The sequence below is a fragment of the Apodemus sylvaticus genome, chromosome 11 (genome assembly GCF_947179515.1).
Source record: "Apodemus sylvaticus chromosome 11, mApoSyl1.1, whole genome shotgun sequence".
Classification (NCBI taxonomy): domain Eukaryota; kingdom Metazoa; phylum Chordata; class Mammalia; order Rodentia; family Muridae; genus Apodemus; species Apodemus sylvaticus.
In genome coordinates, this window is record NC_067482.1 from 39441741 (window position 1) to 39454666 (window position 12926).

Consider the following 12926-nt stretch of genomic DNA (forward strand, 5'->3'; position numbering starts at 1 on the left):
AATTGGCCTGAATTCTCTTTCTTTGTTGTATCTTTGTGTGGTTTTTGGTATCAGTGTAATTGTGGCTTTGTAGAACGATTTGGGTAGTGTTCCTTCTGTTTCTATTTTGTGGAACAGTTTGAAGAGTATTGGTGTTAGGTCTTCTTTGAAGGTCTGATAGAATTCTGCACTGAAGCCATCTGGTTCCATGCTTTTTTTGGTTGAGAGACTTTCTATGACCCCTTTTATTTCTTTAGGGGTTATGGTCCTGTTTAGATGATCTACTTGATCCTGATTTAATTTTGGTGTTTGGTATCTGTCTTAGTCAGGATTTCTATTCATGCACAAACATCATGACCAAGAAGCAAGTTGGGGAGGAAAGGGTTTATTCAGCTTACACTTCTGCATTGCTGTTCATCACAAAAGGAAGTCAAGACTGGAACTCAAGCAGGGTTGGAACAGGAGCTGATGCAGAGGCCATAGAGAGATGTTCCTTACTGGCTTGCTTCTTGGTCATGATGTTTGTGCAGGAATAGAAACCCTGATTAAGACAAATTGGTACCAGTGTAGTGGGCTATTCCTGTGACAACCTGACCATGTTTTGGGGAGGACTGTGGAAGGACTTTGGAACTTTGGGCTAGATGATCCATTGGTGTTAAGAGCTCTGTGAAATGTTCTGTAGGATCTTAGAAGATAATGTTGAGAACAGTGCAGAAGATGGATGCCTGGCTTGTGAAATTTCAGAGGGAAGATTAAAGACTCTTACAGTGGCCATGTGTTGATTGTGAAGATTCTGTGGTTTTGGTTAGCTGGGGCTGAAGAATCAGCTGTGATTAACAAGATACCAGAATCACAAAAGCCACACTTTGTGTTACTGGAATTATTGCTGCTGGTTAGCTGGAGCTAAGAAATTAGTGGTGATTAAGAAGAGACCAGCATCACTGAGGTGAAATCTTCTGGGAAGTGTTTTCTGAGAGCACAGAGAGTGTATTCCAGAGATAGTCACAGTTGTATTTTGTGCTGTGGCTGGACTTGGTACTGTGTAAGAGTCACCCAGATGGTACTGGTTTTGAAGGCATGAATGGGTTATGAAGAGCAGCTGAGGCTCTTGGCACAGTGAGAGGCCACGGAAGGCCATTGGTGAAGGTGCAGCCTCAGTTGCAATTGACAGCCCAGGACTTGAAGGGGTCATTCAGAGGCTTGTCACCATGAAGAGAGCCTATGAGAGCCTATTAGTGAAGCCTAGTTACAGTGGAAAATAGCAGCGTTTTGGAGATGCCAGTACCATGCGATGACCACCAAGAACAGCAGCAGCAGTGGAGTACAGGCAGTTGGAGTCTATAAGACAAGCTGTGTACTACAAAGGGCAGAGCTGGAGAAGTGACCCTTGGAGGAAACCGGAAGATTGTGAGTTGGATCCCAGACATTGAACCAGTGGAGTTTGAGTTTTGCTTTTGGTTGTGACTGTGCCCTGATACGTTTCCCTCTTGAAGGAAGAAAGTATTTTAGTGGAGCCCACAGTTGAGAGACTTTGAATTTTTAAAAGACTTTGAATTTTAAAGATATTGGATATTTTAAGGTGATTGAACTTTTAATATGTAAAGACTGTGGGACTTTTAAAGTAATTTAGATCTTGGGGATGAATAAGAAAGTAAGGGTTGAGGCTTAATAGTGATGTGTTTGTGTGTCAAGTTTACAAGGTGTCAATTGTACTGGCTAGTTTTGTGTGTCAACTTGACACAGGCTGGAGTTAGCACAGAGAAAGCAGCTTCAGTTGGGGAAGTGCCTCGATGAGATCCAGCTGTGGGTCATTTTCTCAATTAGTGATCAAGTGGTGAGGGCCCCTTGTGGGTGGTTCCACCTTTGGGCTTGTGCTCTTGTGTTCTATAAGAGAGCAAGCCAGTGGAAGCAAGCCAGTAAGAAACATCCCTCCATGGCTTCTGTATCAGCTCCTGCTTCCTGACCTGCTTGAGTTCCAGTCCTTACTTCCTTTAGTGATGAACTACAACATGGAAGTATAAGCTCAATAAACTTTTTCCTCCCCAAATTGCTTCTTGGTCATGATGTTTGTGCATGGATAGAAACCCTGACTAAGACAGTATTTGTCTAGGAAATTGTCCATTTCCTCCAGATTCTCCAGCTGTGTTGAACATAGTCTTTGGTAGTAAGATCTGAAGATTTTTTGAATTTCCTCAGTTTCTGTTAATTTTCTCCCTTTTCATTTCTAATTTTGTTAATCTGGATACTGTCTCTGTTCCCTTTGGTTAGTCTGGCTAAGGGTTTAACTATCTTGTTGATTTTCTCAAAGAACCAGCTCCTGGTTTTGTTAATTCTTTATATGGTTCTCTTAGTTTCTACTTGATTGATTTCATCCCTGAGTTTGATGATTTCTTGTATTCTACTCCTCCTGGGTGAAATAGCTTCTTTTTGTTCAAGGGCTTTCAGGGTGTGTCATTAAGCTGCTAATGTATGCTCTCTCCATTTTCTTTTTGGAGGCACTCAGGGCTATGAGTTTTCCTCTTAGCACTGCTTTCATTGTGTCCCACAGATTTGGGTTTTTTGTGTCTTCATTTTCATTAAATTCTAAAAAGTGTTTGATTTATTTCTTTATTTCTTCCTTGACCAAGGTATCATTGAGTAGAGTATTGTTCAGCCTTCATGTGTATGTGGGCTTTCTGTTGATTTTGTTGCTATTGAAGTTCACTTTTACTCCATAATCATCTGATAGGAGGCATGGGATTATTTTGATCTTCTTATATTGGTTGAAGTCTGTCTTGTGACCAATTATATGGTTGATTTTGGAGAAGGTAGCATGAGGTGCTAAGAAAAAGGTATATTCTTTTGCTTTAGGGTGAAATGTTCTATATATATATCTATTAAATGTAATTGGTCCAAAGCTTCAATTAGTTTCACTATGTCCCTGTTTAGTTTCCTTTGTCCTGATCATTTGATTATTATATTATTATTTGATTATTTGATTATTACATTTGATTCTTCTTCTTTTGGGTTTGATGAAAGAAGGTTCCTATCTTGCATTTTCCAGGGTGACATTTCCCTCCTTGTATTGGTGTTTTCCTCCTATTATCCTTTGTAGGGCTGGGTTTGTTGTAAGATATTGGGTGAACTTGGTTTTGTCATGGAATATCTTGGTTTCTCCATGTACGGTAATTGAGAGTTTTGCTGGGTTTAGTAGTTTTGGCTGGCATTTGTGTTCTCTTAGAGTCTGCATGAGATCTGCCCAGTATCTTCTAGCTTTGTTAGTCTGGGGTGAGAAGTCTGGAGTGATTCTGATAGGTCTTCTGTAGGAGTTCTCTAGTGGATTTTTGGGTCATTAGGTAGACTATCATATCATCTGCAAATAATGATAGCTTGACTTCTCTGTTTCAAATGTGTATCCCTTTGACCTCTTTGTGTTGTCTAATTGCCTGAGCTAGTACCTCAAGTACAATATTGAAAAGAAAAGGAGAAAGGGGGCAGCCCTGCCTACTCCTTGATTTTAGTGGGATTGCTTCAAGTTTCTCTCAATTTATTTTGATGCTGGCTACCGGTTTGTTGTATATTGCTTTTACTATGTTGAGGTATGGGCCTTGAATTCCTGTTCTTTCCAAGACTTTAAGCACGAAAGAATACCAGCCAAGACTACTATACCCAGCAAAACTCTCAATCACCAGAGATGGAGAAAGCAAGATATTCCATGACAAAACCAAATTTATACAATATCTTTCCACAAACTCAGCTCTACACGGAATAATAGGAGGAAAACTCCAGTACAAGGAGGGAAACTACACCCTGGAAAAAGCAAGATAGTAACCTTCTTTCATCAAACCCAAAAGAAGATAACAACTCAAATATAAAATAAACATCAAAAATGACAGGAAGTAATAATCACTATTCCTTAATATCTCTTAACATCAATTGACTCAATTCCCCAATAAAAAGACATAGAATACCAGATGGGATAAAGAAACAGGACCCTACATTTTGTTGCATACAGGAAACAACACACCTCAGTGTCAAAGACAAACACTACCTTAGAGAAAAAGGCTAGAAGACAATTTTACAAGCCAATGGTCTCAGGAAACTAGCCAATATAGTACTTTAAGTTCTAGCTAGAGCAATTCCCATTCTAATATCAGATAAAATTGACTTTCAACCTAAAGTCATCAAAAGAGACATGAAAGGACACTTCTTGCTGGTCAAAGGAAAAATCCACCAAGAAGAACTTTCAATTCTGAACATCTATGCTCCAAATGCAAGGGCACCCTTATTCATAAAAGAAACTTTACTAAACCTCAATTCACTCAATGCACCTAACACAATAATTGTGGGTGACTTCAACACTCCATTCTCCTCAATGGACCGATCAGGAAAACAGAAACTAAGCAGGGACACAGTAAAACTAATTGAAACATTGGCCCAATTGGATTTGACTGATATTTATAAAACATTTCACCCTAAAGCAAAAGAATATACCTTTTTCTCAGCACCTCATGGTACCTTCTCCAAAATGGACCATATAATTGGTCACAAGACAGACCTCAAAACATATAAGAGGTTCAAAATAATCCTGTGCATCCTATCAGATCACTATGGAATAATAGTGGTCTTCAATAGCAACAAAAACAACAGAAAACCCACATACACATGGAGGCTGAACAATACTCTACTCAATGATACCTTGGTCAAGAAAGAAATAAAGAAAGAAATCAGAGACATTTTAGAATTTAATGAAAATGAAGATACAACATACCCAAATCTTTGCAACACAATGAAAGCAGTGCTAAGAGGAAAACTAATAGCCCTGAATTCCTCCAAAAAGAAAATGGAGAGAGCATACACTAGCAGCTTAATGGCACATGTGAAAGCTCTGGAACAAAAAGAAGCTATTTCACCCAGGAGGAGAAGAAGACAGGAAATCATCAAACTCAGGGCTGAAATCAATCAAGTGGAAACAAAGAGAACCATACAAAGAATCAACGAGTCCAGGAGCTGGTTCTTTGAGAAAATCAACAAGATATATAAACACTTAGCCAGACTGACCAAAGGGCACAGAGAAAGTATTCAAATCAACAAAATTAGAAATGAAAAGGGAGATATTACAACAGAAACTGAGGAAATCCAAAAAATCATCAGATCCTACTACAAAAGCCTATACTCAACACAACTGGAGAATCTGGAGGAAATGGACAATTTCCTAGACAGATACCAAATACCAAAATTAAGTCAGGACCAAATAGATCATCTAAACAGTCCCATAACCCCTAAAGAAATAGAAGCGGTCATAGAAAGTCTTCCAACCGAAAAAAGCACAGGACCAGATGGTTTCAGTGCAAAATTCTATGAGACCTTCAAAGAAGACCTAACACCAATACTCTTCAAACTGTTCCACAAAATAGAAACAGAAGGAGCACTACCCAACTCCTTCTACGAAGCCACAATTACACTGATACCAAAACCACACAAAGATCCAACAAAGAAAGAGAAATTCAGACAAATTTCCTTTATGACCATCGATGGAAAAAATACTCAATAAAATTCTTGCTAGCCGAATCCAAGAACATATCAAAGGGATCATCCACCATGATCAAGTAGGTTTATCCCAGGGATGCAGGGTTGGTTCAATATATGGAAATTTATCAATGCAATCCACTACATAAACAAACTCAAAGAAAAAAACCACATGGTCATTTCATTGGATGTGAAAAAGCATTTAACAAAATTCAGCATCCTTTCATGCTTAAAGTCTTAATTATTTTATTTATTTATATCCCAAATGTTGCTCCCTATCTTGTTCCTCACAATCTCAGAATTCTTCATCCCATTCCCTTTCCCCTTTTCCTCAAAGATGGTCTCCCCCCATTCCTCCTCCTTTCTCAGAGCATCAAGTCTCTACAGAATTAGGTATATCCTCTCCCACTGTTATACATACAGGAAGTCCTCTGCTATATATGTGCCCGGAGCCACAGACTTTCCTGTGTATGCTCTTTTGTTGGTGGTTTAGTCTCTGGGAGCTTCCAGGGGTCTAGGATAGTTGACAGTTGGTCTTTTTATGGGGTTGCCCTCCCCTTCAGCTCCTTCAGTACTCTCTTAACTCTTTCATAGGGGTCCCGACCTCAGTTCAATGGTTGGCTCTAAGTATCTACATCTGTGTTTTGAAACTTTTATCCTCTCATGTCTACTTTATGACTATGTTTTGTCCTTTCTCACCTAGAATCCAAAGAACCAAAATAAAATGCTTCTTTGAATAATCTATTATGGAGATATGGGGTAGAGTTAAAGAAACTATGCAAAAATATTCTTCATGGCAGAAAAACAACTGTCAAATATTTTGTGAAATCTCATTAGAGGGAGATAGGCACACATGACTTCAGTTGACATCAGATGAGGGACTTTAGTGAATAAGTTTTAATTATAGCTGGTATCACTTTATAACAATTTAAAATGCAGACAACTAATGTGTATTTTGATAGAATATGCAAAATCAGATATATTCTTTGAAGACTGAGAAACCCTTAATGGCAACATACAAAATGAAATAGATGAGGACTATAGGAACATCTCTATAGTGGTCTTTGAAAATTAGTATCAACAACATCGAGGAAAACTCCTACCAAAACAGAGAGTAAGGAATGAATGAATGTTTGTTCAGATCCTCATGTGAGTCAGGTCTGGATGTTACTTTGGCACTCATGCTAACAGTGGCTGTAATTAGTAGACACTTATTCTATATCATCTTAACTCTGTATTTAGTGACTTCACATTGTATCTTTAAATTAGCCGTTCTAGATTAAATAACCACTTTGAAAACAGCAAAAGTTAGGAATCAATGCCTTTCCCCTACTCCATGAAAACAAGATTTCTATATACTCACTAACAAAAGATTCATCAAATTTAAATATATATATATATATATATATATATATGTGTATATTGTGTTTATACAAATAGAAACATATATTATTTATATATAAAAAATAGTCTAGAGCACAGGGGCCTAGAACTAACTCAGAAAAAATCTGTTAAACATTTTACTAAATATAAAGTTGTAATTTCAGTGGACAATTTTGTTTGGTGAACAACTTTTAGATATCTGTAATATTTTAGATTGTACTCATGAAATATTAACTCAGTGATTTATATTCATATAACTGATTTCAAATTGAAATTATTTTCAGATTTTGTAACAGGTTTTTCTTGCTACATTTAGTAATGGATATATTATTATTGAAATAAATGAATAAATAAATAATATGATGTAAAACTAAATTTAAGGTTTCTCTCAGTCCTTGCTATCATTAACCATTCATTCTGTGTTATTTCGCAGTGAGACCCACAGTAATAGAAACTGATGTTTATGTAAACAGCATTGGACCTGTTGATCCCATAAACATGGTAAGAGCTGATACAATGCAGTGTTTATGAGTGTATGTCTCACAACAGAATGAGGAAATGTGTGAATTAAGATGGCTGATTGAGAAATAATTCTCTACACAGAATAAGTTCACCCGGGTAGAGATAACTCCACTCGAGTGAAAATACCTCTATCAGGTTGATCCAAATGCAAGAGTTTGGGAAATTTTATTAATTAATGATTGATGTCGATAGTACTGCATCTGAGCAGGTGGTTCTAGGATGTATGAGAAAAAATACTGAGCCTCGTCTGGAGAGGAAGCCAGTAAGCAGCAGTATTCCAAGGTCAGTGCTTCAGTTCCTTTAACAAAGGTTTTGGCCTGCCTGAATTCCTGCCAAGGCTTTCCACAATGATGAACTGTGATCTATAAGCAAAATAAACATATTCTTCCTCAAGATTTTTTTTTTGGAATGTGGTCTTGATCACAGCTATAGAAAACAAACCAGGAGAACTCTTGTTCTTGCAAGTGGAGCTAAGACACTCAAGCACTCCTAATGGAAGAACTAGTAACAGTAACATCGAGTTCCAATGGGTTCAATTTCTAGTGCATAAATAATTATCACCCAATTCATCAAGAGTCAATCTCTGATAAAATCTAGGAAAAGGAAAATGAGAAAGCCCAAAGTGGAACTAGAATTAAGAAGGCTTGGAAGAAAACAAACTAACAAAACAGACATAGTTTATGGCAGCAATGGTATAATTAAAGGTTTTTAGAAAAAGCTTTTTAATAGTTTTTATTTATTAAAAGGCTTTTATTTTAAGAGCTTTTTTAAAAGTAAAGTATAAAGAATTGAACCTTCTACGAAGCTAGTAGACCCCACTCTAGCTCTCATATTCCTGTGTGTACATAATGGGGTAGGTAATATACTGTATTTTGCAACTCTTCTAACACTGCCATCAGTGGTGACTTTTCCAGGGTTGTTGGCTAGAGATTGTTGTGGGAGGAATTCAGTGCACAGTTGTGGAAGAGAGCAATACAAGTTCTTCATAGGCTCGCTGTATGCTTGCTTATTCCTGATGTCTCTTTCAGTATGTGTTTAAATATTTGTCTTTCTCTATAAACTTATGTATATGCTTTAATGTGAATACAGTATTCAGGTGTGTTATGCTTATAAAAACAATTTTAAATTTAAAAAGTGTCTGTATCTGTGTGCATGTGAGTGTGTGTGTGTGTGTGTGTGTGTGTGTGTGTGTGTGTGTGTGACTGTCTGTTGGTCTAACAGTCTGTGTGTCTTTGTTGATGTGTGCTCAATAAGTGCAAGTACCCTGGAAACCAAAGACTTCAGATGCTCCTAGAACTGGAGTTATCAATGGTTGACAGTAGCTCAGTGTTGGTTTGGGGAACTGAACTCTGGCCCTGTAGAAGAGCAGTACATGTTCCTTACCAGTGAGCTATCTCTCTAACCTCCTTTTCAGTATCTTAATGTTCTTTTCTAATTATAAATCCTATAATATAAGGATTGAGGTTAAAAGTTTTATTTGCAAGTAGTATTTTCCTTACATTTCCTGTTTGCAAATGCAGTCACATTCTGAGGTACTGAACAAGTAGAATTTGAGGAATTTACATCTCAATCCAAGAATCTTTTTTTCTTATTTTTTCCTTGAACAATCTATTCAATATTACAGAAGGTAAATTGTGTCTAATGATAGCCCTTAATTGCTTTTTATATGCAGTACTTATTGGACTTGAACTCAGAGCTCCAAACATTCTATCCAAGTGCTGTACACGTGAGTTATGTGCCTAGATCATGTTTTACTCTATACCAGGAAAACTACATGATATGTTAACTTTTTCTGTCTCTAGTCATCGAAATCATACTGTACCATATGTCCTCTCTCTCTTCCTCCTGGCTCAGCAGTTAAGCACAATGCTTACTCTCCAGAAGACCCATGTTTGATCACAAAACCTATATGGAAACTCATCATAACTGACACCCATGGGTATCTGACACCCTCTTCTAGGGAACTTGCACATATGGAGTACATGGACATGTATTCAGGCAATACATACATACATACATACATGCATACATACATACTGTCTTAGTCAGGGTTTCTATTCCTGCACAAATATCATGACCAAGAAGCAAGTTGGGATGGAAAGGGTTTATTCAGCTTATATTTCCAAATTGCTGTTCATCACCAAAGGATGTCATGACTGGAACTCAAAGAGTTCAGAACACAGGAGATGATGCAGAGACCATGGAGGGATGTTACTTATTGGCTTGCTCAGCTTGCTCTCTTATAGAACCCAGGACTACCAGCCCAGGGATGGCACCACCCACAATGGGCCCTTCCACCTTAAACTGAGAAAATGCCCCACAGCTGGATCTCATGGAGGCACTTCTCCAACTGAAGTTCCTTTCTCTGTGGTAACTCTAACCTGTGTCACGTTGACATGCAAAACCAGCCAGTACACATACATACATATAATAATATAGAATGAAAAATTCTCTTTCTGATTATGTTGTTCTTGTGCCTAACACTAACTTCCACAACTGTCTACACTGATGGGTATAATGACAGAATTTTGACCATACCATAACTGATGTACTAGTAATCTTAAAGGAAGTACGTACAAATAGGCTGTTGTTAAATTTTGAGATGATACCCCATTGGACTAGCCTAAAAGATGGTCTTATTTATGGGCGAATACCCAGGGGTAAGACAGGACTATAGTCAGATCTTCAAGAATTTTCCAACCCTCTTTCTTCTTAAAAGGTAATTAAATGAAATTGCTATTGAATCTAATGACACTAAAATATGTGGGAAAGAAAAATAGTTTCAATGTCACAGAACAAGTAATTTGTTGTACAAAAACAAAACAAACAAAGCAGAAAAAAGAAACAATCAAAAGCCCATAGTTACAAAAGGAGCTAGTGAGAGCCCATGTAGAAAACAGTTTTAAGGAATTCAAGACAAATAGAACTCACATTTCATGAAATGAACAGACTTGCTTTGCTGTGAGTCTAGTCAAGCATGGGAGCATAAGTACAACTTACCAGACAATATTATATCTTCAAATTTATCTCACTAATTGCCCATACAACTGCAGTGAGAGTGAAGTGCTAGAACCGTTATATGAGACCAGTTTTGCTTTGTTATAAATTGTTACCTTTCTCTTGAAAGTTGCCTATGTTAAGTAGCATATTATAAAACCTAAAACTTCATTTCAGAATTATTTACAGATTTCTATTCTGTGTTTCAGGATTGAATCACAAATTTGAAATATCTTTGTATATTAACCACCTAAATGTTTCATCCAATTAATTGATCCTTTCTATAATTTTTGTTTTGAGAATTTTATTGAAAATATTCGGGAACACACTAATGAAGGCTGAAAGGAACTAAGTTATATGAAGAAGTACTAAAATTTTGTTTAAGTTCTTATTAAAGTGCATAAATATAGGCAGGAAAGCAACTACATCCAGATCTAAAGCAAAAGAATATCAAAAGGGTTGGTATAATGGAAATAAAGTCCTTTCCTCCTTGTAAATGTACTATCTTTGAAAAGTGGTTTTATTTTGTTGATCTCATACAACTTGTAATTACCTTCAGATTAATGGATAAAACAACCAAGGGTTAAAGAGGTCAGGAAGGGGAACAACATATGGAATGTAAATTATTACAATAACCAGAAAAGAAAAATTCCTCCAGTGAAGACAAAAGAGAAGAAACCAGAAAGTGAAAGCAGCTCTGTTTATGTACAGAGGCTAGAGCAGGACATTAGCAGGGGCACCACCACCATCTCGTTGAAAACTGCAAGCACGCACTGGATATGAGTTCCATAGCGAGGACCATTGGAAGTGAAAGACAGGAGAGAAGAAAATATTAAAACCTGTCATGGGGTAGAACCCAGACCACAGCTTTCGAACACAATCCCTTTTATCCCAGTCACCAAAGTGGCCTCTCTCATAGTCACAGAACACAGTTGCTGAAAGCCCATACATCCTTCTTGCTAGAATTTCTGACTGGCTTTGTTAAAGGAGACAGGGCTGAGAACCAAAGATCCAGACATGAAGTGCGTAATTCAGAAACAATCTGGAGAATTGGTGGGATTATATTCCAAATAACAGACTTTCGGAGTAGGCTACAGAGCTAATGTTACAAACAGAATTGGGTCAAGCTGGTAAACAATGTGAAGTTGTATTAGTCAATGTAGAATTATTTCACAATCAAGTATTTTTTTTCAAATTCATTTTAAGATGAAAAGAAACTCAGGAGATTTTTTTTTAGAACAAATGTACATGTAGAGCTTCAAAGTCAGAAACTCTGTTAAAAAGAATAAAGGGGGCGTTCTCTTCAAGCAAGAGGAAGATACTTTGATCTGTTTAATTATTGTGGACTTAACAGAATAGAAAACTGTCAAAGGAGAGGGGGGAAGAGAGAGAGAGAGAGAGAGAGCGAGAGAGAGAGAGAGAGAGAGAGAGAGAGAGAGAGAGAGAGAGGAGGGAGGGAGGGAGAAGGATAGGGAGAGGGAGAAGGAGAGGGAGAGTCTATGTTAGAGTCTATGTGCTGGGGATAAATAATGTGTCTGTACTGACTTATGAATCAGATAGCAGACACAATCTCTATGTTGCTTCCCCGATGCTATTTTTCTCTTCTCTTTTTCTCAGTTACTTCTCCATTTAAGAAGGGGCAACAAACCTGTAAGATGTCGCTTTTACACATCAAAGAAAATATTCTCTTTTCTTTTACTATATTAACAGGAAATGTTTTTAGTTTTTATGCCAAGTGTATTAACTTGAGGAATTATGAACAGGAAAAAATGGCACAGGAATAAAGCTTTTTTTTTCTTAACAGATTAAGCAGTCTGTGTGTGCTGTGGAGTAGAGAAAATAATTTGGGTATTTGGGAATTGGTGAACAGTTGTTATGTTTGAAGAAACCCACCTGCAGTTTTGACTTTTAAGTTTATTCCCTTGTTTTTTTATGATCATTAAAATCTTGCTACCATAGTTTAATTTCCCTACTTATGCACCAGATATTACAGTTTGTCACTAATTAGTAAAAAAAGTGAATTTAACCACAAATCATATTTAGAACAATAGGAAACATTTTTAATATAGCACTAGCAGAGAAAATTATCATATATATAATTATTTTTCTCTCTTGGCCTCTATGATCTGATATGCTTTTTATGTGGACTTACTTATTACATCTACATTGTATTAATGTTTAGGTACCAAAAATTCAAAATAAATTTTATCTTGCCTTATCAAAACATTTTTTTGTTTTGTAAACTTTACTTTATATATTCCTGAAGTGTTTGAATTAATGATGTTTGCGTATGTGGGTACCAAATGTGCACCATGGCATGCAAATAGAAGTCAGAGGTCAACTCTGTGGAACTAGTTACTATTTTTACCTATTACTTCGCTTCTGCAGCTCAAATTCAGGCTAAACACAGGAAGGACTTACAACTGATGAGCAGTCACCATGGTCCAAAATTTTTATTTTATTAGGATTTGTTGTATTTATTGTTGCTTAGCTGATGAAAACTTGAGCAAGGAGAAAAGGAAGGAGGAAATGGGGAG

The 12926-nt window shown here is 37.0% G+C and overlaps 1 protein-coding gene across 1 annotated transcript in view; it reads left to right on the forward strand.

Moving 5' to 3' along the window:
- Gabrg1 (gamma-aminobutyric acid type A receptor subunit gamma1) overlaps positions 1–12926 on the forward strand; it is an 83177-nt gene that overhangs the window by 43824 nt on the left and 26427 nt on the right. The window contains exon 3 of the mRNA XM_052198698.1: positions 7304–7371. Within this exon, the coding sequence (XP_052054658.1) occupies positions 7304–7371 (68 nt within the window). The remainder of the gene's footprint in view (positions 1–7303; positions 7372–12926) is intronic.